Below are 27,822 nucleotides of genomic sequence, written 5' to 3' on the forward strand. Positions count from 1 at the left end.
GCAGCTGAATTTGCAAATATGGAAAGTGAAGTTTTACTTCTGTTATCTGTCGATTCTCTCTTTCTAGACAGATGAGGGATTACTTGTCTGGGTTTCAGGAGCAATGTGATGCTATCTTGAACGATGTGAACAGTGCCCTTCAGCACCTGGAGTCACTGCAAAAACAGTATCTCTTTGTGTCTACGAAGACAGGAACGCTGCATGAGGCCTGCGAACAACTTTTGAAAGAGCAGGTAATCTTTGATAGGAGGATTATTGGAAACTCCTAAGGTACCATAAACAAAAGTTTTTTTTTCCTTAGGCTGGGAAAACTTGTGAGTGGTGGTGACAATCTCCCTGTTTACTTTGGATCTCGTTTTTCGTGTGTTTCACCTGCAGCTAGGGTGTCAGGCTCTGTGCAGTAGAATGTTCATTTTGTGTTGATGTGCACTTTAATCAAGAAAGATAGCTAGCTGAGGGGAGCTTTTGTAACTGATGCCTGACAAATGTGAACTTTATTGAGATTAATAATTCGTATAACTTATGGAAGTATTTTGAGCTGGTTATTGCAAGAAGAAAGATTTTTTTTTTTAAAGTTACAAGCTTATTTCCTAGATACGTTCTTTTTCCTCATGAACTGCTCCAACAGTGATGTAATGAACGTGTCTTTTTAGCATGACTGGATTAAGGGAGAACTTTTAAAGGCTCCAATCCTGAAATACAGGATTTCTACAGTTCTCTTCAATACTGATGACAGCACTGCTCTTTGTATGCAATAGTATCTGTGGAATGCTGACAAACCTGTAGAATATATGTTTTTTAAATACACTATTGAGAATAATGTATCTTTCCCTGGTAAGAGAGAGCAAGAGAGCACTGCTGTATTCTGCATCTTTTGTTATACTTAGTTGCAGGTTATCTAGAGCTAGTTAACGTTGGTGTGTGCTGAGAGCTGAAAGGGAGGCTGAATAATTTCTCATATATAAAAGAATACATATTTAAACTACTTGCTAGGTTGCTGATTTTCTTTCATTTGTTGTTTTTTAATAGTCAGAACTTGTTGACCTGGCTGAAAACATCCAGCAGAAACTTTCTTATTTTAATGAGCTGGAAAACATCAACACAGTAAGTATTATTTCACTGTTAATAGTCTTAGAAAATGAAAGTGTACCGACCTTTTGAAGTTTGTTGCCAACACTAAGTTACTCTCGGGTAAGTTACTTACAATGATGCTTTGTCTTGTTTTCCAAAGAAATTGAATTCCCCTACGCTGTCTGTGAACAGTGAAGGATTCATTCCCATGCTGGCTAAGCTTGATGATTGTATTGCATATATTTCATCGCATGTAAGTAATTCGGTATTGTTTTTAGTTTAATCTTAATAGTTTCAAAACTGTGTATTTGTACTGGTTTTGTGGTGTGGTTTTTTTTTCTGTAAAATGTTCTCTCTGCCAAATACAGTAAGAAAGCAAGGATGATGGTTTATAAACTTAAGAAATTTTTACTGAATGTACTTAATATTCTGCTTAATTTTTATAAAATACTGCTTCTAGTTTGTACAAACTAGCATTTCTAGCTAGTAAAAGAGTATTTTAAGTTTTGATAAATTTTCAGCTCTTATTGTTTGTATTTAAAATGGATTTTTTATTTCTTTCAGCCAAATTTTAAAGACTATCCTGTATATTTGATTAAGTTTAAACAATGCCTTTCTAAAGCTATGCACCTTATCAAGACATACACTGTGAACACACTACAGAACCTCACAAGCCAGTTAATGAAAAGGGTAAGGGGAATCAGTAAGTGGTAACTTGAGCTGTACTGAAATGTCTATTATAACACTATACAGTTTTCTTGGGGGTTTTTTTTGGTTTGTTTAAGAGTGGGAGGTGTCAGCAGTTTTGTGTGAAAATAGGTCCATCCTATACCACTGTGTTTGTGTAGATTGGCCAAGTTTCAGCTGAATCTGGCAAGAGACCTAGTGAATCCAAAAGATTTGAAAATAATAATAATTAAAAAACGCTTTCCTGAACCAGTTTGTGCACTGTAGCTCTGAATCAGCTGCAGCACACACTGCTGTGTTGCCAAATGGGGAGGGTGCACAAGAGAAATATGGGTGCTGTGGGGGGTCTACTTTGGAGATGGATTGTTAGAGATGTAGAGAGAGGTTGCAGGGAATACTTGAAGGATAAATGTAAGAGCTGGGAATTGTAGGATGAAACCTATTGAAGTACAACAACTCTGAGTGTGTGACTTGACTCTTCTAGTATTATATTCCAGTAAGTATTTTGGGGTGCTCTTGATCATCTAAATATTTATTTTTTATAAGTCTGCACTGTTTTGTGTAGGTGCAGAATAACAGTGATAGGTTCCTACTGGTTTTGGCAATATTTTTTGGTTAGTTTTAAAATGTTCACGACGTTAGACAGTCACAGGGAAGAGTTAGGTGCTTTACTCCCACTCACTCCAGTTGAATTTAAGTGTAAAAGTGTGTAAGGAGGTTTTTTTGTCCCATTAAAATGTTAATAATCTTGTGCTGCAATATTTTGACAGAGGAGAAAACAGAGGGGAATGTCTCTTTCTACCCACTTTCTTTCTCCAATTAATTGTTGTATGCCTTGTGCTCAGTCCTCTTACAGTCAAACTTGGTGTCATGAGGGATAACCAGTAAAATTGAAAGATGCTGGAATTGAGAACTGACAGACATAAAGAAAGGGATTTTAGACAATGTTCATGGGAACTTGCTAAAGGATACTCCTGGACTGAAGATCTCGGTTAAGCATTGTTGAACATTTTTTCGCATTTGGTACAAAATTACTTTTTATTTAAAGAAAGTATCGTAGCTTGGTTTGATGCCAAAGGATTGCCATGAGCGAGCTGAATTCAAGCAGAATTGAACATCTCTGATAATATGCATGTCTACAGAAAGAAGTGAAACCTCATTTCTGGATTTGAATTGCTGCTTAGCAGTTTTAAGTCAGGAAGGAGACCTCTTTTAGGAGGCAGATGACTTCCTCCTTCTCATCTACATGGGGATTTTGTGGATGTTTTGCGTATTTGTCTGGAACATCTACTGTCTGCTTTTGCTAGAAGTGCAGTACTGGACCAGTGGTCTTTAGTTGTGATCGAGTGTTGAGATTTCCTATTGCAACACAACAAGAGGTCTTGTCAGGACTGGAAAGGGGCTGATGAGATCTAGATGTTCTTTGTTACTCCTCACATGTGAGTGTTTGGGGATTTTGATCTGTGTTTGTAGAAGGATGATCAGGTTGCCCACAGGGGTGAAAGTAGGAGATGGGGAAGGTGGAATAGTTTTCCTTTCCCCACCGTGTTTCAAGGGAAGGCTGTCCGCTTCTCTCTGGTCATCAGTAGGGATAAGGGGAAGAAGGCCTGGTGTTTAAATTGGGTCTTCGCTTTGCTTTGTTAGTGGTAGAATTTGTCTAGTTCAAGCTGTCTGCTCAGCTAAGCTGGGGAGCTGCAGGGAGAACTGCCTCAAAACTTGACATTCCAGTTGAAGCTTGAATGTGAGCGGAAACTTAGCTTCTCCGCCCTGGGACTGGCAGGTAAAAGGGAAATTTTGTTCCATTTTAGTACTACAGATTAAGGAGCAACAATCAGTACTACTGTGGCGGGTCTAGAGAAAATTGTCCTCTCTAATGGAGGATGCAGTAATTACTGAAAATCTTACTTTTGGTGTAGAGGCTGTTGGCTGAAACTTTTGTTATGGGTTTCATTCTTCCATCTGGCTTTATCTGAGTTCTGAAACAAGCATGCCTTTCTAGGTGGAAAGTGGCAAAGAGCTGTTCCACTGGCAGTATAAATGTAAAGAACCAATACCCTGTTTTAGAGCTTAATTATCTCAGCCATTAAATAGGAGAAGCCAAATATAGTACTTTCATTTTTAACCAATTACTCATTTCTTCTTTCAGGATCCTTCAGCTGTGCCAAATTCTGACAATGCCTTCACGCTGTTTTATGTAAAATTCAGAGCAGCTGCTCCCAAAGTCAGAGTAAGTAGGCTGGTAACTAACTGTTAAAAAGGAAGCTATGAAAAAGGGGTTTGAATTTATTAGTAGTGTGAATGCAAGGATTGCATATTGTGCAAGTGTGAATGTCCAAAGATTGCATGTTGTGTCCATGGAAAAATACTGCAAACTATTTTCCAATTATTAGAAAAAAATCACTTACTGATAATACTTTTTTCTTTTTATTGAGTAGACTCTTATTGAACAAGTAGAGCAAAGATCTGAAAAAATGCCAGAGTGAGTATGTCTACGTTATTTTCAACAATTTTAAGTTTTGAAAATCTTTACTTTTGTTTAAGTACTGTTTAACACATTACTTGTTTAAAAGAAAGTTTTAAAAATTGAAATTATGTAGACCTAAAAGAAGGTGTTAGAATGAATTTTCTGTTTACCAGAAAATGAGCTTCAGGATGCAGTTACTGTTTTAATTTCTTGGCTAGGTATCAACAAGTTCTCAATGAAATCCATCAATGTTACCTCGACCAGAGGGAGCTTTTGCTTGGTCCAAGTATTGCTAGCACTGTTACAGAATTAACCAGTCAGAACAACAGAGATCATTGTGCTCTGGTACGTAAAGTAGTCATGTCTTGTGGGGTTTTTGTTATGTTTTAATCCTCCCTCCCCCAAGTAAAATGTACTTATTTAATTCAGTTGTTACGCAGAATTGTCACTTTTGTTTGTGATTTTGAATCATTAAAATTTTACTAATATTTTCAAGTAATGCATGTTTTGTGGAAGGTTATTCTGTAAAAACTCTGCTCTGCTACAAACCTCACAAAGGGTTATCTTCAAAAGCATAAAATGTGGTTACTTACATTTCATCATAAACAAAAAGGGACAGAAGTTGCACAATGAGCTTTTATTTGGCTAGTAACATCTTTTCAGTCCTTAGTTTTATAGTTGATCTCAGTAATTTTGAATTTCACAAAGCTTCAATTTAATCATAGCTTTAGTAATAATAATAATCATGCAATATGTAATATAATGATATAATAACAATATCTATAATACCTCCTGTGGTACTGATGCAAGGAAAATAATTGAGTAATCAAGTATTTGTATTTCTGTGAATACAGGTGCGAAGTGGTTGTGCCTTTATGGTCCATGTATGCCAGGATGAACACCAGCTTTACAATGAGTTCTTCACAAAACCAACACCAAAACTGGAGTAGGTGGTACATGCTGGTTTTGTTTTACTGCATGTTGTATTTACTATGCTGTGATATAGCAGACTGTTATATGGCAAGTAGGGTTGTGCTGAAGTGGTTTGGTAAGAACCAGCAAGAAAAAAAACCTTATTCGCTTTATGCATCAGAATTTGAAGTTCTTTTGTATTCTTTTTTCTTCAAGCGAAGCTGATAGTTTACATTCTCTATAAATAATCTGAATAATGTAAATGCTCTGTAGATAGTCTGAAAGAGATAAAGATGCACAGTTACTTTGGAAATAGCTGTAGAAGTTTACAGTGCTACAGCTCTCAGCTGTTTTTGTACTGCCTCTATGCCAACTGTTCTCACAGTCAGTTGCAGAAGTGCTTTTCATTTACTTCAGTGTAAAATTAAGCTGATGAACTCCAGCCATTTTTCATCGAGGATTTAGAGTTAGTGAGCTGCCCTTACTGTTAAGGACTATTTGCATGTGCCTGTATGTGGGCTGAACAGGAGGCAGGGTAGAGTACACCTGACAAGAACAGTATCAGTTTCTGCTCTGCCTAGGTCTAGAAGAGGGACAGGTTGTTGTCTTCACGTGGTAATTGCATTATAAAAGTTTTTTACAACAGACGCGTAATGTTAGAGCAATTGAGTATATTATGCCCCTTCTCCAATTTGCTGGTATGTTTTAATAATTATATTTAATTTTGAAATTTGGGCAGGTCATGAACTTGCTATGAAGTTCATAAATAAAGTATATTCCTATTAATGTAACTGAGACACTGATTTTGAGTGTTGTATTATCTTAAAATCAAGTGCAGCTTGAGTTGAATAAGTGTAACCTGGAAATAATACTGCCCAATACCCTCCCCGTCCTCCAAAGCTAAAGGAAAACCATAAACGCATAAAGCCTCACTAGAAATAAGCCATAGTGCCAGAGTAGTAGCAGTCTTTCTCTTTTCTGAGAAACTGAGATCTCATGTGGGACGTGCTCAGGATTTGAGGTGACCTAACTAAATTGGCTTAAGAACCAATTTAGCTATCTCAGTCCAAATCCTGAAGTAAACCTCCCTAATTGAAATCAGTGTAAAATGTTCAGACAGAAATTTTGTCACTATTGCTCTTCACACCAAGAATGAGAATAGACTTCTGATTATTTTTGAATCTTGATTGGAAAGTAGTTACCTCCTTTTGTAAGAACTTGCTTCCCTTTTTTGCCTATATCTAAATAAAATATTTTGAGGAAAATGTTTCAAATAGTAACTACTTTATTAGGTTTTTCTTAGCTGCATAATAAATAGCCTCATTTTTTTCTGAAGTGCTGAGGTGCTCTGAAGACGTAATAGCTGGATGTCTATGTACAGATAGAAGAGTTTATAAAAAATCTAGCCAAGAGTGGAGATCTGAGGTTGAGTGTTGTATTTAATAATAAGGCTGTTGAAACTTTCTCCCCCATTTCTGCTTTTAACATGGAGATACACTGTTTTATCAAGTTGCTTATAAAGCTATAGAATACAACAGAAGAGAGACATGAAAAATGTTTCTTTTGTGAGCATTTTTTGTCCACACTCTGAAAGGAACTGAAGTGTCTTTGTCCTATTGTCGTGTTTTAGCCCCAGTTTAGCTACTAGGAAGAAAATTTTAGCTACTAGGCTTAGCTACTAGGAAGAAAATTAACTCTGTCCCAGCTGAAACAGGACACCTATAGTCAGACATTCTTCGTGAATTAGTAAAAAAAAAAAAATACCGTGCTGTAAACTCAACAACTGTACTACACTGTAAATACTTAAATATTCTTAGTGTTTATATTTCCAAGTCTAACTGGGGAATTACTTGAATTTTCAGCTACTGGCAACAGCATTATTAGCTAATCTGTGATTAGTGAAGGGAGCATTGAGAATGGCAAAAATGTCTAGAATGAATGCTATTGGTGTCTTAACCAAGATATGCATCACTTTGAACAGGAAAGAAAAAAATAAATCAAAATGGGATTTCTGGTGTTTCACATTGCATTGATATCATAACTTCAGTTAGATTGGCAAATGTGCCCTGCAATGTTGGAAGTTGTTACAGAAAAGGTTACCGAGCTTCTCCTCTGGTGTCCCTCTTTGTATGCTCCTGGTTCTAATAAACTATTGAGTACTTGGAATCAGATGAGCCTTTTCTCAAGGGGAATTGGGGGTGTGATTCTGAGCTCAGCAGGAAGCCAGGTAAACTAGTTTGCAGTCTTCCCTTTGCGACAGGTTGAGTTGTTGGTGGTTGTTGGTTTGGTGTTTTTTTTTTTTAATTTTAAAATTAATTCAAAACTGTACCACCATTTTAAGCAGTTGGTATCCTACATCTCTTAAAAGACTTTGCAGGAAATCAGAGGTTCATGTTTTAAACAGTCCTTTCTTCAGTCTTCTATGATACCGTGTTGCATTGTTTTCTCACCCTCCTTTTAAAAATCTTGGCTGTAAAATAATCCATGTTTGTGATACAATTTTAGTTTGGTATTGCGGGATCCTGAAAGTGTTTTGCTTTGTTTTATTTCTTCTTCATAGTGAACTCTTGGAGAAGTTGTGTCTTTCATTGTATGATGTGCTGAGGCCAATGATCATCCATGTCATTCACTTAGAGACACTTTCTGAACTCTGCGGGATTCTCAAAAATGAGATGCTTGAAGATCATGTACAGAACAATGGTAACTCATAGATGGAACCTGATGGTTTTTAACTGTCTTCTTAACTGATAAAATTATTAAATTGCATAGGCAAAAGAAATCCCTAGATTTTTTTTCTTTCTAATAAGTCTTAAACATGTCAAAGATGAGGTAAGGTTATTTTAAATAAATTATGTTTTTTCATTTATAATAGAAAGGTCTGTATTCGGGTCTGTGTATATCTTCATTTAAATTAATATACTGATGTTATAGAGTCCTATTTTCTCTAGATTGTACAGATGCAAGCAAGCATCCACCCAGTGTATATACATGCACCAGGATTGATTTAAATGAACTTTACAAATTAATGAATTGCTTCGCTTGTCCCTGCTAATGCATCATCCGTGTAGAGCTTTCTGCATACATGATGATAAAACAAAGGAATGCTAACCTGTTTTTTTCATTCTCCTTGACGTAGTGTTTCCCAGACTAGAACTTGTAACTTCAGCACAGGAGTTACACAGCTGGTAGAGGTTTTGGAGTTTTAGAAGTGTTCAGAGCTCATAGTCTCATAGAAGTGAGCTGACCATCAGAAAAAAAATCTGGTATCTCATTTCCTTAGTATGACCAATGTGTAATGGAATAATTTCACAGTCTTAACCTTGCAGCAAGAGATAAACAGAAATCATACTTGGTAGCTGGTATATAACACAGCATAGCTCTTTGTCTCTGAAGCTGTGCCAATATCATGAAAAATTGTTCATTTTCCTGGAAGTAGAATTGTAACACTGTTGGGAATGAGGAAAAAATTGGTGACATAATCTTTCAGCTAATCTTAAGAATTGACTTTCTACTACTTAAACTCAGGCTGATACAATAGTTCTTAAGCTGGACGTGAGCTGCTTTGGATCATCTGTTCTGGTAGGTAGGTAGATGAGTTAGCTTGTCAGCTCCCGAGAGTTACACTGCAGGCATTGGCTATGATAGAACCAAAGCACGTTGGTTTGGTGTCCAGGCAGAAATGACACTCAACGTACCCAGGTCTCAAATAATTAGAATGCTTAATTCTAACATGGCGTCCGATGTTATCAGTGTGAGATATTGCATTTTCACAATTTAACGAAAATTTGGGGAGCTGAAGCAACTGCAATAGGAGTTCAGTAATTCCTTGTTTGTCACAAATTGGTCTGTATGCCACTGTTCCAAAAATAGTCTGACTTCATCTGCAGCAAGCCAGTTTTGTGACAGTTCTATATGTGATACTTCAAACTTTTGTATCTATACGCTTGTTTTGTAATTAAATTAACAAATTTGTGCCTTGTTTTTACCTTTGTCAGCTGAACAACTGGGTGCATTTGCAGCTGGTGTCAAGCAGATGTTAGAAGATGTACAAGAGCGTCTTGTCTATAGGACGCATATTTACATTCAGACTGATATCACAGGCTACAAGCCTGCTCCGGGTGATCTTGCATATCCTGACAAGTTGGAAATGATGGAGGTATAGCATCAGCTTTTTTATTGTCCTTGATTTGGTTTTCTTTTTATATGCAGTATGTACAATTGTGCAGTATAGTGCTTTGCAGATGGGTTTTCTAGTTCTTAGATTATTTAGTATTACTGGCACTATCAAATTGGCACTTGCTGATTAAATTATGACCCTAAACTAGATGTCAGAGAACACTTTGTGAAACTCAGTAAAACTGACGTTTTAGTTCTCACAGTTAAAGGTTTTATCTAAACTTGAAGCTTCTAAATTTTCTCTCATAACAGTAAATTTTTATTTACTTTCATAAGTAGTAGGTATTACCCAGTGTATTTGCTAGTTGAGCTGGAGTTGAAGAGAAACTTTAGACAGGCACAGTTATCTGCAAGTTTGTTTTCAGAATTACTGGTCAATTAGTGTTTGGTACGCATGTGTGTATGCTATGCTCAGGCAGTGTGAGGGGAGACTTGCTTGTACCTTTAGATAATTTAACGTCAGCAATGGTTTCCAGTAGCCTTTTTCAAGTTCTTATCAGTATTAGCCATGTATGTAGTTATTCCAAGGCCTTTGAGTCAATGTTCCTGTCGAAAGCAATCAAACTAATACTACTTACTTTAAAAGGTTAATACTATATTGATGAAAGATTTCAGAATGAAATTACTCACAGAAGTAAAAAAAGTGTCCGATGAAAGACTTTAAATTAGTTTTTGACTAGAGCAAACTGCATTTGATATGCAACTGAAAGCTAGCATTGCGTGGAAGAGATTAAGCATACTTAAAGATCCCTCACCAAATAACTGTTGCCATTCACTTTATAATGAGAGGCCCAAGCTGTCAAAGGACTGAGTTGTCTGAGAATGGCAATTCCGACATGGACTGGCAAGATCCAGATTTTATTGCTCTGTGCTCCTTTCCATCTATCTGCCAGAATAGCTGGTGGTGCTTGGAAAATTGTAGGACTTACTTGCAGCTGACCAGTTGGTAGAGAAGTGGTTATTTGACTTCAGAATGAGAGCATTACTTCTATAAAACGCAGAAGCTTTATAGCTATATATGTATATATTTTGCTGTGGGCTGGAAGAAATTGATATTGTATAACTGTACCTTATTGTGTTCAATTCTTGCCTGTAAACAGACAAACACTGTGAGAAACTTCTTAGTACTGAACTCACATTGCTATAATCTTGTCTTTATACATGTCTAAAGCTTTTATTGTGTTACAGTTTATGCTTAGGTGATTATAAGGGACATTCGTAGGGTTTTAGGAAAGCATTTACAAATCCTGAAGCTAGTGAGTTTGTAGAATACTCGCCCTCTATACTGAAAGTTTAAGGACTAATAAGCTCTTGAAGAAAAAGGAAAAATAGTAATTGAGAAGCCCACCACACAAAATGTAGCTGAATGGGATGCCTCCATTCAGAACAACTACTGCTCAGAAGTTTTACCAGTATAACTGTTAGGAGTGCAGGTTGGTTTGGTTTGGGGTTTTTTTGCTAAAGTTGTGTGAATAGAACTGGATAAAAAAAGTGATTGTGATTGATAGCTATAAATTCTATAGGCAAGCAATGCAGATAGTTAGTCTACACAAGGCCTTATTTTCTAACTAGGGTCCTATGGCCATTCAGTTAGGAAGAAGGAGAAAGTGAGTTTTACAGTTCATTCTAAATCGAGAAATTACGCTGCTCTTCATATGTCCTCATAAGACTCCAGTTTTTGCCTGGTTTGAGATTCATTTTGCTACTTGATTGCTTTTAAACCTCAAAACCTTACTATTTAGAGAGACCATCTGTCTGAGTGAATGAATTATTAAAATGTTAAAAGCACAGGGCAGAAATATTTCTTGTGCTGTTCTGCTCAAATATTAATGCAGTTCTTTGCCCATTCTTGCTGCCTCTCATTGCTTTGAAGCAGACCAAGTAGTGAAAAAGGTTGAAGTGTAGAAGTGTTGAGTAATGTTAGGAGAAAGTTTTTTGTTGAACTCCTGCAGGGAGTAAACTAGAGACTACTTTGGGGCCATCTGCACATATCATTTATAGGAATAAAGCCATCGCAGAAATTACCTGTATGAAATCCAGGTGAGTGTTGAATTGGGGTCCCCTATTTTGAGCTTCTCTTTCTAGGTGGCTTCACTGGTTATTGTTTAAAGATTAGTAAAACCAGGCAAAATGGAAAGAACAGATCTGTGTAATACTTGTGAATCTTAAATTGATATTGAAATGTTTCTGCTACTGTTTTGAAAGCATCTGTCTTTATTTCTTTTAATGTCTTTGGAACACTGGGGACGTGAGTGTAGCTGACTGCTTTTGCAATATCGTATGCTTTTCTCTATTGTATTCAAAGCAGCATAATGCTGCTTAAATTAAGGAGAAAAAAAAAATTGTGTGGTATATCTTCCTCTGCAGCAAATTGCACAGAGTTTAAAAGAGGAACAGAAGAAGCTGCCATCTGAAGCTTCATTTTCAGATGTCCGGCTAGAAGATCCTGAGTCCTGCAGCTTAGTTAAATCTGGTATGAAATGTATCTTATGTAGTGAAATTAATGCATAAAGCTCATGGAGAGTGAGCATTAACTTGAACCATCAGTGACAAATTTGCATGTATCTTAAAGGGTTATTTTCCTAGAGAAATTTGTAAGAGATTTTGAGAGGTGAACTTTGTCTCAGGGTTCTTAATAACTTTTTTTTTTTTGAATGAGAAAACTTAATCTTGTTTTGGTGGCATTTCTTTGTGCTTCCAGTGCAATCCATTCTGTGAAGCAACTACTTTTGTAGCTGACAGTGTCTATTGTACTTTGTATAAAACTGAGCTTCTGTATTCTCTACTGCAAAGTAGCCCTACCATTAAGATGCATACTTAAGGATGCTTCTGTTTGTTAGCTGTGCTAAGATGAGAAGGCTGGTTTGGTGTGTCAGGCATGTCTCTTAAGTGAATACTTTGGGCATCTAGGAGTGTCTTTGTGTGTGCCTTTGCCTGGGAAGGTGACTTCCTCCTTTGAATGCGTTTCCACTTACTGATACCAGTCAGTAATTTTAGCTGTTTACGGTAATTCAGAATATAGTCCTTGACTTTTTAAATGTGACCCATGTGCCTGTAAATTACAGTGAACTGGAAGCAAATTCCATGAAATGTGGCTCTTTCGATGCCAGTCATTTGAGTGTTACAACCTTTTAAATTTTTGTCTAAGATCCATGAAGAATTTCTCCCTTTATTTTATCATTGTTCAGAACGGTACAGTGTTATTTTCCCCAGCAGCACCTTTCTCAGCTCTTTGTCAGTTGTTTCTCATATTCCTTTTGATAACCTGGTAGTTTCTTGCTTTTGGCTTGCAAGGCCTGCAGAGGTCTTTCTGGCAGTTTATAGCTGGACTCCACAAATCCTGTTGAGAGTGGAGTTCATCTTGCTTCAAGCCAGGTGTGTGGCATTCAGAAGTCCTCTAAATCCCACCTGCATTCAGGAGACGGAAAGAACCTGTATGGTGTAATCTGAAGATAAGTGTCTGAGATAATTGGGATTATTTGCCCTTCAAAGGTGCGCCTCTCTCATTTCAGTGCCCACAGGAGTAGCTGAAGGGACTAATAAATAGTCTAGGAACCTCAAACTGACAACTAAGGTCTTACAGGCCTTCTAATTACTGTGACAATAAATTTATTGTTTCAAAAGGTAGAAAGATATTGCTGAATTATTTTAGACAATTCCTGCACTGATCACATAAACACAAGTGCTTATTCCATCATTAGGTAAAACTTTAAAAATTTTACTTTTTTGAATGGTTGCTAATTGGAATCAGAGTTCTGATGCTATTGACTCAGCTGTTTCCCAGGATTTAAGGACAAAATGAAAATAATACAGGACTTCTGTCTGTCAGGTGTTGTGAAAATCCATTTTGAGCATACAGAATTATTACAAAGGTTACCCAGGAGGAGCACTTTTTTGTGATTACAACCCCCTCATGACAAAATTGGTTTTGCCATTATTTTTGCTGTTGTTAACATGATGTTTAAATCCTACACTTTCTGCAACTCTTTAATCCATGTAGGATTATCCCCAGCAGAAAGGAAAGCATGAAGATGTAAAATTGATGGAATGGGTTTTTTCCTTTTTTTTTTTTCCTGAGCATCTCCTGTAGTTCTATGATCACTAACCATTTTTTTTCTTTTTTCTCCTATGCTTTTTTTTTTAGTAATTGTTTGATCATTTCAGCTCGAGCTAAGTAGGGAGGGTGTGTCATTGGAGACATGCTTGTAAAAGTAACTCATTAAAAAAGGTTGAGCTGGGCCATCCCTGAAAGCGAGTTCATGTCTTTCACAGCCATGTGCTCTATACACATCAGAAATCTAGTAGTGACATGCTCAGAAGGAAAAAAAAACCTAACCTGTTCAGGTGCAATAAAATATGTCTTATTACTGTGGAGTCAGTATAAAGTGCAGTCGATATTGCAGTCTCCTTCAGTTGAAAGGACAGGTGGGCAAGTTTTTCATGCTTGTATCTTACTTTTGAACAGGCTCAGCAGAATCCCTTAATCCCAGGCACCAGACCACGATTTCGCCAGCAGATCTGCATGGAATGTGGTATCCTACTGTCAGAAGGACTCTAGTGTGTCTCTCCAAACTGTACAGATGTATAGACGTATGCAAAAATTTCTTTATCTAATTTTTTTAAGTGAAGTTATGAAGTGTGTAGCACCATGTCTAAATATTTTAATGTAAACTAGGAAGGGACAGTTACTGGCCTCTGTTATGTCTTCGTCTTTTTGCTGCTATCTTTATGTAAAACAAGTGAACTGACAAATTTAGGTCATAATTTCCAAGACAGTTTTGTATTTGTAGAATTAGAAAAAAGGCACTGGTTTGTACATCTATTGCTTTTGCTATTACAGAAATACTTCAGTGTCTGATGCTCAAGATACTTTTCGCACCAAAGTTGAGGACAGAATAGAACAAGAAAGAATAGAAAGTTCTGGGTCGATTATAGAGAATGGTCTTATTACTGAAATTACTGGGTGAATGTATTTCTTGCTATATGCTTTCAGGGCATCAGACAAGGTGATGTTTCTGGTCTGAAAAATGGTGACTCTTCTAATTCTACGTTTTGGAAATGTTCTCAGAAATTTTTTGTGGCACATCTTTTCACCTCCCAAAATGTAGGAGACGTTTCCAAAGTTTAAGACAGTAGGGACCTTCATGTCTAACATAAACAAAAGCGGTGTTTACTTCACAAGTATTTTGAGACTTGTCCTTTAGAATCTGATTTATGTCTGTCACCTAATAGCATAAGAGACTAATAAGTCTCTGATAAACATAATGTGAGTGTTTTTGCTTTCCTGTACATGTTGTATCTTTATTAGATAAATTTAATGCATTTCAAAATATCTTTGATAGGCGTTATGTAAAACTGCTACCAAGATGCTATTTGCTTAAAAAGAAGCTGAAAAATATTAATACTGTATTGCTTCATATATCAATCTCATCAAAGATAAATGAGTATTTGCCCTTGTTTTCAGCTAGACCTTTGGAGATGAGGTCGTTTTTGCATTGTTTGCAAGACTCATTTATAGTGTGTTTGCACAGTGATTTATTTATTTTTTTCACTGAGAGATTCTAGCAGAACTGGTATGCCTTGCCTGCACCCTGTAGATAGGAGAAGACATGAATGAAGTGGCACTGGCAAGTCTTGGCAGTCAGGGCTGTCATGTACTACGTTGGAGTGCTGGTGCAGGCGAGCTGTGTTCCTACGTCTAGCTCAGCCGAATGATCTAGTTGCTGCAGCTTAATGAGTTACTCTGTGTCACCTGGGCCGTGGCAGCTGTCATGTTTGTTTACTAACCTGGCGCAAATGTGAGGTAATTTGAGTTTGCTTGAGGTTAAGCTCACTTGAATGATCTCATGTCTATTGCAAGTATAAATTGCAGACACAGATAGTTACCCTGACACATGAAGTGTCTAGTCAGGTTACCCAGTAAGCATAGTTCATGCCGTTAGCTGTGAATGTGTTAGGTGTCACTGACCATGTCACTACCTGGGTGCAAATTCAGAGCTGGAGGGTGAACAGGGCATGCTTGAGTGTATACCTGTATCCAGTCTAACTAAGTGCTGTAGCAAGCTTTTATATATGAACGCTCCATCCTGTCTTATTGCATTTAGACGACATGTTTGTAGCTAACTGATCTGGGGTTTTATGTGCTGGTAAGCACATCCTTCACAAGCTACAACTCTTAAATTCTGCTTAGGCTTTGCTTATACCTTTTTTGGTCTGATTTTCTCTTCCCTGCAGAGGGCAGTGTTTCAGGGATTATCGCAAGAGGCTTTATCTGCCTGCATCCACTCGCTGCTGGGAGCTGCTGAGTCTATCAGCAAAAACAAGGTCAGAATCTGCTTTGGGTACGATTTGGGTACAGGACTAGGCTCTGTACCACTTTTAAATTGACATGCATCAAGAACACATTATCTGGTGAAATTGTGCATGTAAGAAAAAAAACCAAAAAACCCTCAAGAAACCCTTCCACCGCTTATTTTTAGTAAACATTTCTATTTGTTAAAACTGCAGATTTAAATCTAATTTGTTCGTTACTGTTTTATTTAACATTATATCAAAGAAAGTTCTCTTCCAGCTTGCAAAAGCAAATTTGAATTCTTGAGTCCTCCTCCATTTACCTCAATGAGCCACAAACTTCAAAGGTGAAAAGCAGCAAGCAGTATAAAGCACATAGCTAAAATAATAAGCAGTGCAAAACTGATTGTCTCAGTGGTGTGAACTTGGCCTTGTTTTATTCTTTGTATCTTTGCTGTACAGTTTAGAAATTTACTAAGCTTTGTGTTTAATGACATGAGAAAAATGCCCCGTAAGACCTTTGCACAATAGCACAGTTAATCAAGGTTATTACAGAAGCATTAACTGTTTGGCTTTTTTTAATCATCATAAGGATTAAAAAAATTTTAGAACCTCATGTTTTTCTACTATAAATTATATGAATTAGTTGAAATAATTCCTGGCTCTTATGAAGGATAAGTTTGTATCTTTCAAATAATGAATACCTGTACTTAATGTGGACATTTAGTAATATGGCTGTGTAGCGTAATTCTTCTAAGAAATGTGAATAAAGCCTGCTTCTGTAGAGCAGTGTGTTAGGAACAGTACAGAAGTGGGATTTGTTGATCCCAGAGTGTAGTTAATGGCACTACAGTCTAGTGGAAAAAGCTTGTTAGTAAGATTACTAGTATTAATTTTGTTATAGGAAGTAACTAATAAAAGTGGAGGTGTTGAAACTTTGCTCTTCATTTAATTGGGTTTTTTTTACTTGTAATGCATATTCTTTCTCTTGTTGTGCTGTAGACCCAGGTTGATGGACAGCTTTTCTTAATAAAACACCTTTTGATTCTTCGTGAACAAATTGCTCCTTTCCACACTGATTTCACCATTAAGGAAATTTCCCTGGACCTTAAGAAAACTAGAGGTACTAAACAGTTGCTGGCTACAGAATGGAATGGGATTGTCCTCCCTTAATGTGCCAGCAAAAGTTCTGGGTTTATTTTATGTTCACTTGCAATGACCTGTACGCTTGTTCTAATCTCTTGCTTTCTTCTTATCTTCTCTGAAAAAAAACAAAACCATTCTCTTATTCAGGGCGATTCAAGATGTATTGAATTCTTTATTTCTGTATGAAATGTGTTTGACTGCTTTTTGCTGTTGACCTAACTTATTTATCCAGTCCTTTTTAAGAACAGCTAAGTAATCTACATTTCTATTGCACAGAGATGTCTTTTCCCTTTTCTGACCCTTTAAAGGAATATCTTTTTGTTACTGTTGTTTAGCAGGTGAATTTAATAATACATAGTTGACTTGTCTAGAACAAATTAAGATTTCCTAGACCTTTCTGTGAGGTTTTGTTTTGGAAAGGATTTGTTATGTTGCAAGTTCAATAAGCAGTATTGGTGAACAGTTTTATGTAGAAACCGTGTCTGTTGTAGGAAGGGAGAACAGAGAGTAGTGGCCATGGTCATGATTTTTAAAGTTGTACTATGGTTCCTTTGTAAAATGCAGAAAAAACCTCTCAATACAAAAGTGAACTGTCATGCACTTGTCAAGTTTATAAAGATAATGGGAAAATAATTGGAAGCATGTCAAGTTTCTCCCATTGCAGAAGAGAAAGCTGAAGAAATAACTTTTCTTTCCTGCCATCTAATATGCTGCTGTTTTAACTCTGAAGCAAGAATTCTTACACTAACCATTTCACCTGTTGCATTTGAACATCAATGAAACCTCCTACCTGTTGAGTAGTTTCTAGTTGACTGGAGGGTAAAGGGCAAATACATCCTTTTGGTGTCTTGTCCTGGCTGACACACAAGTTTGTTCACCATCTTAATTTAATTGAATAAATTTTTGTGCCAGCCAGTGCTTTGCAGATGGTGGTGGTAAGTAATGGAAAACACTTTCTTTATATTGGGTGGTGGCGGTGGTGTTGAAAACATGTACATTGTGCTTAATTCTTAATGTAGCGTAGCATAGGTCATTAGGGCTTTCATGTTTGGGGTGAGTTGTAGAAGAAAAATAACATGGCTAATAGGAGTTTTACTGTGTTCTAGCCAGGCTTTTTGCACATAGATTTAAGATTTAATTAGGGATTTATAGGCAAAGGGACACTGCTTAATGTAAAAGTCATGTTTCTGCCCAATGTTTTTTTTAAAGTAACTTCATGTAACTGAAATATACACTGGGGAGAAGTGACTTTCACACTGACTAGCTCATAGGCTTCTCATCAAGAACTTAGGCTCTTTTTGGAATCAGTGAAGTTTCTGGGAAATAATTCAGAGAACAAAATGAATCTTTCTTTGCCATCTCCTTTAACTGCATAGGAGTGCAGATTCTTAGTTCACTGCAAAACCTATGTGCCTACATATCTGGTATTTCCTCTTTGTTTAATGCCTTTGACAGCACTTCTTTAACTCTTAAGTCTTGTTTCCCTCCCATTGTTTTATACAGCAGGAGGGTTACAGAATTGCTTTTGAAATGAAAAAAAAAACCAGGCGGATGTATAGGATGATAAATGAATGACGTTAGGGCAATAAGCCATACTGCAACTGTATTGATAATTTTCTTTTTCCCAGTTTGACTAGATTTCAGGTTGACAACATCCTGTTAACACAACAGGAATAATTTAGTATCTTGTGTTAATTACAGACATTGTTGCTTTTCCTTCTTGGGACTTCTGTAGAGACCATAAACATGAGTGTATATCAACCTTGATGTTTTGTTGTTTAGTCCTAACTAAAATAATTAAGCACAGAGGAGAAGAGTGCCAGTTCTAAGTTATTTCATGCAACTGTACTTGGTTTTCCCAGGCAACATGGGCCAAATTCTGCATATTGTTCGTAAATGCTTAACTACATAGCTTATGTAAAAGTATTTCACTTGTAGATATAGTTACCAAAGGAAAAGAGCTCACACAATTTGCATGCTGATAGCACTACAGCTAGTATCAGTCATTTGTTAGGTTCGTGTAATGTATTATCTGTTTAGACTGTGCAACTGTTAGATTCAGGTTTACCATAGGTGGAATTAATAAATAGTGGATCAAGCTTTGTGTGCTTCTGTGCATGTGCACTTCTGCATCCACAGCTAGTGGTAGTGGAATCATTAATGTTATAGTCCTAATCGTGCTAGGCCATTTTTTATGCATAAATGAGTGATTAAAGTTTTTAATTCCTGGAGCTGAATCCCATTGACTTACAGCATGAGTGACTTTCTGATTCACAGATGCAGCATTTAAAATCCTGAACCCTAAGACAGTTTCAAGATTTTTTAGACTAAACAGCAACAACGCCTTGATACAGTTCTTACTGGAGGTAATATGGAGTCTTACTGCATTAAGAAAAATTGGGTCATTTAAGTGGGTGGTGATCTCTGGCAAATAAAAAGGAGAGAATTGTCTTTTGTTCAAGGGTACTCCAGAAATCAGAGAACATTATATCGACTCTAAGAAAGATGTAGATCGTCATCTGAAATCAGCTTGTGAGCAGTTTATTCAGCAGCAAACCAAACAGTTTATAGAACAGCTGGAGGAGTTCATGACAAAGGTACAAACATACTGTATGTTCGTTAACCTAACTGAAATACTGGTAGGACAAGGGAATTAGTATTTAAATTGGGTATAGGAGAAGCTGCTAGTTCTGTCTGATTAGCTGAAGATGATGGCATTTCCCATTATAAGGTCATGCTTCCCTTTAAGTTCCAACAAAAATTTCCAGGCATTTTTGAGATTAATGGGTTAAAGGAACATGACATAGTTTGTTTTTAAAAGCAACCCTTATGCTCTTCGATCAAGAAGCTTTAATGTTTCATTGAGTTGAAACAGGTTTGTGAAAGTTGGCAGGAGCTTTTCTGTTTGCAGGAAAACTACCTTGACTGAATTTGTAAGCCTTCAAAAACAATCTTGGGTCATGTGTGTTCTTGAGGGAGGTCTTAGAGTATGGCTGTGAAGTGTGTGAAAAGTTTCTGTTCTCAGCATATTTTACACCAGTGAAGTGCTTGCTAAGCAGGACTTTCCTCCCAAGTGACAGAAATTCCTGATAAAAGTTGGTCAGAAGATTAGGCATCCTGGGGGATAGGAACAAGAAAGATGTCATGTTCCAATACACTTCTTCCTAGAACCTGCTCTAGAGCTCAGGATTTCTAGGCATCTTGAGAAAACCACACAGCAGGATCTGCTGCTTCTGGAAAATTAAAAATGTGATGTGGATCCTCATGTGCTGAGAATAAGTGGCATGACATCTCAGAAAATGGGGCTACAGCATTGCATGGACATCACAAATATCCCTGCTGCTGTTTTTTGAGAATTTAGAAGAAGATTACAGTATTAAACTTACTGATGCCTGTCATGCTGGGGTGAGGGGCCAGTGGCATGTCTAAAATACAGATGGGTAACCAGTGAGATTGATAGATTGTCCAAGTGATCCCAATGATTCATTGGGAATGTGGGGAGTTTGATTAACTTCTTTAAGTATAAATCTCTTTTGAGGTTTTGTATCCTTAGGTGCCTAAGCGTCTTTGTAAATTTAATCCCGTTTTGAATTTTACTTTCAAGAAGTGATCATGGTTGTAATTTTGAATTGCATATCTGTCAAGCTGCTTCCCCTGTGTGTTGTTAAGTCAGGGCATAGAGGAGAGAGAGCAGGGGAGATTCCATACACTGCAGTATCTGAGAGACTTGTGCAATTGTTACTTGGTCACTTTTCTGTGAATTCAACAGAAAGAAACGTCATTTTCTTGATTGTACTTGCTTTAGGTAGCTGCTTTAAAAACAATGGCCACTCAAGGAGGTCCCAAGTACAGCCTTTCGCAGCAACCTTGGGCACAACCAGGTATTTGCTTTGTTTTATATTCATGTTACTTCTGAGGTGCTTGTAGACTAATAAAGCCATGATCATTTACTACTTTGAGACTTATTCTAAAAACTTCTCATCAAATGGAGAAAAAGACCCTTTCTATTCACCATTTTTGGTAGAGCAATATAAGCTGCATTATATGGGGCTTGAGTATTTCGGAATGTCATTTGTCTCTGTGCCTGACTTCTAAAACATAGGAATCTGAAAAGCTGGCCAGATTAATTTGGACTGTGAGACTGTGATTGATTTGGAAAAATTCTAAGTACCTAAGAACTGTCTACCTTTTTCTTGAAAATCCTGGCTTCCATTTTTACCTGCATGCTAGTTTAAATGTCTTAAGATACCTCTAAATTAAAACCTGACAAACTTCAAAATACGTATTTAATTGGTGCAGTAGATGAATGACTTTAGTATTTCTCAAGCTGTGACTGTTCTGGCATGAAAACAGCATTTCCACAACTGTATACGGAATGTGCTTAAGGAATTATTTGATTACATTAAGATAAAGCTTTTGCTTTTTTAGGAAAAAATTAATCTGCATTGAGGCTTTTATTGTCTGTACATTTGGTACCTACTTCCTTTTCAGTTTTCCTGTCACTATGTAAAAATGGAATCCAGCTTTGTTTCCCTCTTCTTAAGAATTCAAAAGTGAATGCTTTGTAGGAACATTTGGAGTTCCTACGATGTTCCTGGGTTGTTTTGCTCTTCACATTACAAAGTTGTGCTTCTGGGTGACACTGAGAAATCTGATTATTCCAATTCATACATTGGAACCTTCTGTTGCATCATGTTCTTAAAATGCAAAGCCAGTCACGTTCATTCATAATTCAGTGCTGCTCCATGGGTCAGACACTCTCAAGGGCTAACTCGAGCTTCTACTTAACATCTTCTTCTTCTTCAGGAATATTTTTAATGTTTGTTTGGAGATAATTATGCGTGTAGAGGCATATCTAAGCAGAGCTTCTGCTGTTTCTTGGAGTCATTTGTCTGGGAAGCAGGAGTAGGCAAGAAAATAGATACAGTAGAAATTGAGGAAAAAAACCTAAACAGTATATTAATTTTGGTACTTTAAAGCTACAGAATCTATTTTTCCCCTGCCCTTTAAGCAAAGATCTTGTAAAATCATTAAAATACCTAGCAATAAAGAAAGAAGGTCTTGTCTGAGAGAGGATTCCTGTCTGGTTGATTCAAAATCCAGATGGCTGTACAGCCTTTCTTCTTACAGACGTGGCCTGTGGTCAGTAAGGAGGATTTGTGATATGCTGTTCTCTTAACTAGGACAGTTTATTTCCCAGCAGTTTCTTTTCCAGGCAAGTTTTCTAGGGGGGAGCCTATGTAGAACTTTGCTGTTGCAAGGCTGTGACTTCAGGAACCTCAGGAGTACGTGGTAGCTTGCAGAAATGGGTTGGATGCATTTTCTGCAGGGAAGGAGGGGCTGATGTCTTCACTAAGTCCGAAAAGAAAAGCCTTCTCTGTCATGTTGTGGTCGTATGAAGGGTTGATGCTGCACAGCCCAGTTGCCCCCTCTTTCCCTTTCATTCAACCTTGTGGTTATGATCAGCCCCAGTAAAGTGGAGGTTATATTCTGGAGTGTAGATTTCAACTAGCAGAATGCCATTTTAGCCTGTTAAGCATGTTTTCTTTTACTTTCAGCAAAGATCAATGATCTGGTCTCTTCCACTTATAAGACAATAAAAACAAAGCTGCCATCAACGTTACGAAGCATGTCATTATACTTGTCCAATAAAGATACAGAATTAATTTTGTTTAAGCCAGTTAGGGTAAGTATTGCTAGATATACTTCAGCATGTTTTCCTATGGGTGTTGGGCCTTCATTTAGTCAAAGGCTTTAAACGCATTTTGTGGGATCATTCACCTTACATTTCTGTGTTTTTATGGTTATATGTATAATATATCTATATAAATGTATGTATGCATGTATTTATAAGTGTATATGTACAGACTCGCATACATACATGTCTGTATATCTGTAGAGTTATTCTAGGCTACCAGTCCAGCCAGTAAACATGTGACAAATACCGTGCACAGACTGTTACAGTCAGTGGTGTCCCTGATCTGAGAAGCCTGTTGAAAAGACACATGAAATGAAATAAAAAACAAAAAAAAACCAAAACAAAAAAACAACAAACCAAAACCCCCTAATAATATGTTTTATAATGATACATTTAAGCTTAAAAAAAAAAGCTGTCCTGCTCCCCATTGTACTCAGCCTACATAACACACACACACGTTATAGGGAAGCAACTGGTTCTGTTCATTCTGCACATCTTCCAGTTGGCATCATAGGAGCTACTATAAAGAAAATTAACTCTGTCCCAGCCAAAACCAGTACAACTTGGTCAGTTATGCGTGGGCAGAAGCACTGGAGGCAGAGAGGATGATACAGATTCAGTGGAAGACCCACTGTAAATCCACCAGAAAGAACCAAGCTTGAGTTTTAAGCTTCCAGGTTAAGTTTGTAGGACTCAGTGTTTCAGCTTAGCACATCTTAGCTGAGGTTTTTATCTCACAGCCAACATGGGTTCCTTGTGGCTGTTTTGGGGCTTGTTTTAAAAGAAAAGCTCTTAAAGCTCGACTGCTTCTCCCTGCGTGGTCACTTCAGTAGCTATTCCATGTACATTGTGTTTCAGATGGGTGTTGTGTTTTTTAATGTTGAGTTTTTTCTTTTTTTCCTTTAAAAGAACAACATTCAGCAAATGTTCCAGAAACTCCATGCTTTGTTAAAGGAAGAATTTAGTAATGAAGATCTCCAGATCATAGCTTGTCCATCAATGGAACAGGTATATATTGAGGCTCTGTGTTTTATCAGTTGCTCTTTCATGTGACTGGCTTTTTTTAAACATTAAGTTTTCATTTTTAGTATTTTCAGTGTTCAGAATCCTTATTTATTTATTTATTATCCCTCTTAGTCCTGGATAGCTGAACTCAGGGCTTCATCTGAACTCTACGCTCTCAGCTAAAAGGGGGGTTTGTTTGGTTTTTTTATGAATATCCAATAGAGTTGTTAAACTGAAGGTGGTGATTGATGTTGCTAGGGATTGAGTTGTACAACATGATGACACAGTCTTGCCATTTCTGGGCATTGTCTTTCCAGAGAGATATCAAAGCTAGTGAATACGCTTTTAAAAAAGCCTTTGCGTGGGAAGGCAGTCTTGCTTTTGACAAATACAAGAAGCAGCAACTTTTACATTTAGGAAGCATGAGAAAGAATTACAAGGGTTCATTTGAAGTAAATTGCATTGGGTAAATGTGCAGATGTTTATGGAAATGTAACGCTACGTAATAAGGTCTTTAGTCTCAGAGATGATTGAAACCAAGTAGGTTTTTAAAAATCTCGCTTTGACCTCAGTGGTCCAGGGAATATGGGTAGAATCATGATTATCCCAGGATGCCAATATTTAAGCAGATAATCTAGTTTATGGATTGGAGGACGTTGCCTGCGGTGAATGTGGCCACAGGGATGTGTGATAACTAACCTGGAGCACAGAGTGGGAGTGATGCACTGGAAGGAGGTGGGGTTATCCTAGAGGACGTGGCTTCCTCTGATTATCTGTTAATACATCGGATCACTTCTACAAACTGAAGTGTATGGGAAACCATATTGTAATCTGTAGGAAACAAGTGTTGCAAAGGATCCCAAATGTGTTTCAGATATTTAAGATGAATGTTAATATTTTTTTCCAGTGTGCATATTATTTGGAATTCCTTGATAATGCATGAAGTCATCTTAGAAACTTTGACACAGTAGGTTGTGACTGCTTAAATGACTAGTCAACATGGTCAACAATCGCATTTTAAAAAGCCTGTGAGTAGGCATTTGACTGGAAATCTTGGCCAGTTGTTTTGTAGCTGTCTTCTGATTTGTTTAAGACTCTACGTGCTTCCTAGGAATCCTGTTTAAAGGTTAAAATGTAAGACATCAGTTCTGAAACTTAGCTGCTCTGTCTAATGTAGCCTTTCCTTTCATCTTTCAGGTGAACTTACTTTTATCGATGTCCAAGTAGCCTAACAGTGAGGCTGCTTGAAATAAGCTTCAGCTGAATGCCAGGCAGTGAAGGAAATGCAAAGACATTTGCTTGAAGTCAACGAAGGATCCCACTGTGCAGTCCAGTCTGCATCAAAACTATCCAGGCTGCTTAACCCTGTTTTAGGGAAAAAAGAAAAAAACCCAGTGTTATTGATTTGTTAAAGGTCTTCCTGTTCATTGGCTTGAAAAGTGAGGGAGAAGAAAACAAAACAAAAAACCCTTTGCTGATCACTCTTATGGAAGCTCAGTTACTGCCTTATCCAGATGTTTTCAAAGTTGAAATCCTGTTGGTTTTTTCTTTATGCAAAATCCTTTATCGCTTTCTTTAATAAGCTGATGTATGCAGTGAAAAGCCGCACTTTCAAAGACACGCTGGAAATAAAGCGCAGGGAATCAAAAGGGAGTGGTAATAGGTATTTGCAAGGCTTGGAGATAAGCACATTGGTATGACAATTTGACTTAAGCAGGCATGCTCCAATTTTTCTTTAACTCCCCAAAAATCCTGGTAATCCGCCACATGCTTGAACATAATTCAGAGGTTCTTAGTTGGGAAAACTTTATTTCCCGCATGTGAAGCATTTCTTGAAACACTGGATGTGCTGTTTTTCTTATACTGTTGTGACTGGGAGAGGTGAGGTCTGACCTGAAATTTCATGCTCTAACCTTCCTCCATGTAAAGAATCTCAGTTCCTTGGGGTTTGCAATGGAAAGCTGTGCAATATAATTTCTCTTGTTTCTGAGGGAACTGCATATTTTCAGATGCTTTACAGCAAAGCTTAGCATTGAGATTCTCAGGTACTTACTTTTAGGTTAGAGTTGGTTTTTTGCCTTACCCAAGATCAAATGGTGGTGTCGCATTGTTTAAAGTAGGGACTGGGACTGGAACTTGCACAGCCGTTGTGCACTGGAGTAAGTGCTAATAAGGGTGTGTGGGGATGCCAGAAATTGAACGTGCAACTCTGTCAAATCAGCATGGTAAACAGGGGATAAGTACTCAGTAACTGGTGAACAATGCATGGTGTTCAGTATGCATTGATTGGCCATTATTTTGGAAAGCTGAACGCTAAACACTCGTCCATTACTCAAATGAAACACTACAACAGCTTTAGGGTGTCTCAGTGTGTAAGTCTTTATTGTGCAGCACTGCAAAAGAAAAATGTGGTGACTTACATGGCAGACTTTTAACTTATTTATAAAACCTGTTCTGTAGTTTTAATTATGTAGAAATTTCCATGCACATCGGTGGTGTTTTGATTTAATAATTTTCCTGTTATAAATCACATGGCTGGAGACTAAGATGGTAGGATTTAAAGCTACCATGAGAAGTGTTGCAGCATTGGTGCTGAGATACATAAATGGTACTCATAGGACCTTACATGACTCCTTAAAAATTAACTAAAGGACCTAATAAGGAAGAAAACTTGCCCTTTCTTTTTACTTATGTAGAAACACAGGCTGTAAAATAATGTCCAGTGCATTGTAATATATGTATATTTGTTTTTTATAAAATTTTACAGAAGGACTGCATGGTCGCTGTACAGAGTTATGACTGACTTAATACAAACGTTGTACAGAAAAGACGTGAAGGGTAAACCATTGCAGTAGTCACTCTTGTGCTTGGGATCTTCTCTCTCTTAGAGTACCCAGACAGCTCTAGGACAGCTGGTTGAAAGATTAGAAGAGCAATCAGTTTATACAGTCTGTTTGCTAAATGAACATTTGTTTAAACATGTACAGTTTCAGATATTTACGTTTACAAATAGTGTAAATACTTTCAAAAGATTAATTTAAGATGCTTTATATTATCTGACTAGAAACTTGCTGTTTTTAATTTTTTTAAATAAAAATGTTGCCTCCTATTTTGGTCCAAGAGTAAAGCTTTATTCTGTAATCTGAGGCTTGTCTGTCAAGATAACTGTAGTACAGAGACAATAAACATACTGTAAGCACAGGCAGTGCATCGCTGAGAAGAAGTGTTCTTTTCTAGCAGTAAGAGAATTGACTTTATTTGGCACAGATGTATACCTGAGTGCTGAATGTACAGCTAATTGTTAAAGTAATGCCTCTTTATGGTTATAATAAAAGTAAATTTGTATTTTCTTTACTGACAAATGATCTTCTGTGACTAAATGGTCTCTTTGCTTGCAATATTTTTAGGGGGAAGAAACCACAACTGTAATACAAGAACATATTTTAACTAGTTGGCTTTTATTAAGAGAAAACTTGGGAGCTGGTGGCAGGAATGACAAGTATTACTGTATTTGATAGCTGTTCTTGTTGCCTGGTTACTCACAGGCTCGTCTACCCATAGTTTCTCATTGCCACATACTGTTCTTCTGGCCCTTGGTATTGTAGAAACGCATCGTCTGGAGGCTTGTGGTTTGTCCCCTGTAATGTCAGCATGAAGCTTCCCTTCACCCTCTGGCTTTGACGATGTCATGTGAATGAACTAACCTAAGGGAAAACACTCCTTTCTTTTGGAATTCAGCTTCTAGCTGACTGGTATGGGGCAGTGATGTGTGACCATTGCTTCCTAGGCGCTTGGACCCTCCTAAAGACGTTTGGCCCTTTGGATTGTATCTCATAAATGAAGTGAATGCCAAAGCAGGTGGCTGGGCATTCATGCTTGTTTTCGTACAACAATGATGCCCGCAGCATAGCTTATGCTGTGCTGGGTGTTTTCCAAGCAAAACCAGTAGTCCCTTCCTCAAACTGTGCATGTTTGGTGTTGACAAAGTGATGTGGGTAGGAAAAGGGGAAAACGCCTTTGCTGCCGAAGCAACTCATGTGGTGACTGCAGGTAGATCCAGCCCTGTGTCCACAAACGCTGCTTTCTCCTACCCTCGTGCATTTTTATCCTCATTGAACCCTAAACCCAAATGAGCACTGTGCAGCAAATCACGTCTTTGATATAAAGACCTCTGAATAGAGCAAAAACGAAAAAAGAATCAGTTGGCCCCTTTCAGTGGTGGCCAACCATGTCACTAAGCCATGGGACTTACCATCTACCACCAACGGGAGCCCTGACAGCCAACAGGCCCCTCATCTTCCCTCTCTTGGATTACTCCTGGTCCCTGTGCCCAAGCTGCTCTGCATCGTCCTCTCTCCACCAGCATGGGTGT

The 27,822-nt window shown here is 37.5% G+C and overlaps 1 protein-coding gene across 3 annotated transcripts in view; it reads left to right on the forward strand.

Moving 5' to 3' along the window:
* The window catches only part of COG3 (component of oligomeric golgi complex 3), a 31,754-nt gene extending 4,946 nt beyond the window's left edge, over nt 1-26,808 (forward strand). For 2 of the 3 annotated variants that reach the window (XM_072850186.1, XM_072850185.1), the window contains exons 4-23: nt 68-233; nt 1,030-1,104; nt 1,232-1,324; nt 1,636-1,761; nt 3,905-3,985; nt 4,194-4,237; nt 4,441-4,567; nt 5,077-5,168; nt 7,695-7,834; nt 9,130-9,290; nt 11,678-11,783; nt 13,776-13,900; nt 15,545-15,634; nt 16,604-16,724; nt 19,025-19,113; nt 19,210-19,344; nt 20,553-20,628; nt 22,306-22,433; nt 23,355-23,453; nt 24,648-26,808. In XM_072850186.1, coding sequence (XP_072706287.1) covers nt 68-233; nt 1,030-1,104; nt 1,232-1,324; nt 1,636-1,761; nt 3,905-3,985; nt 4,194-4,237; nt 4,441-4,567; nt 5,077-5,168; nt 7,695-7,834; nt 9,130-9,290; nt 11,678-11,783; nt 13,776-13,900; nt 15,545-15,634; nt 16,604-16,724; nt 19,025-19,113; nt 19,210-19,344; nt 20,553-20,628; nt 22,306-22,433; nt 23,355-23,453; nt 24,648-24,677 — 2,104 coding nt within the window. In that variant the 3' untranslated portion in view covers nt 24,678-26,808. Of the gene's footprint in view, nt 1-67; nt 234-1,029; nt 1,105-1,231; nt 1,325-1,635; nt 1,762-3,904; nt 3,986-4,193; nt 4,238-4,440; nt 4,568-5,076; nt 5,169-7,694; nt 7,835-9,129; nt 9,291-11,677; nt 11,784-13,775; nt 13,901-15,544; nt 15,635-16,603; nt 16,725-19,024; nt 19,114-19,209; nt 19,345-20,552; nt 20,629-22,305; nt 22,434-23,354; nt 23,454-24,647 lie in introns of those variants that run through there. The other variant, XR_012040415.1, reaches the window with a different exon arrangement.
* Nucleotides 26,809-27,822: the final 1,014 nt, after the last annotated feature.

The sequence above is a fragment of the Ciconia boyciana genome, chromosome 1 (assembly GCF_034638445.1).
Source record: "Ciconia boyciana chromosome 1, ASM3463844v1, whole genome shotgun sequence".
Lineage (NCBI taxonomy): Eukaryota > Metazoa > Chordata > Aves > Ciconiiformes > Ciconiidae > Ciconia > Ciconia boyciana.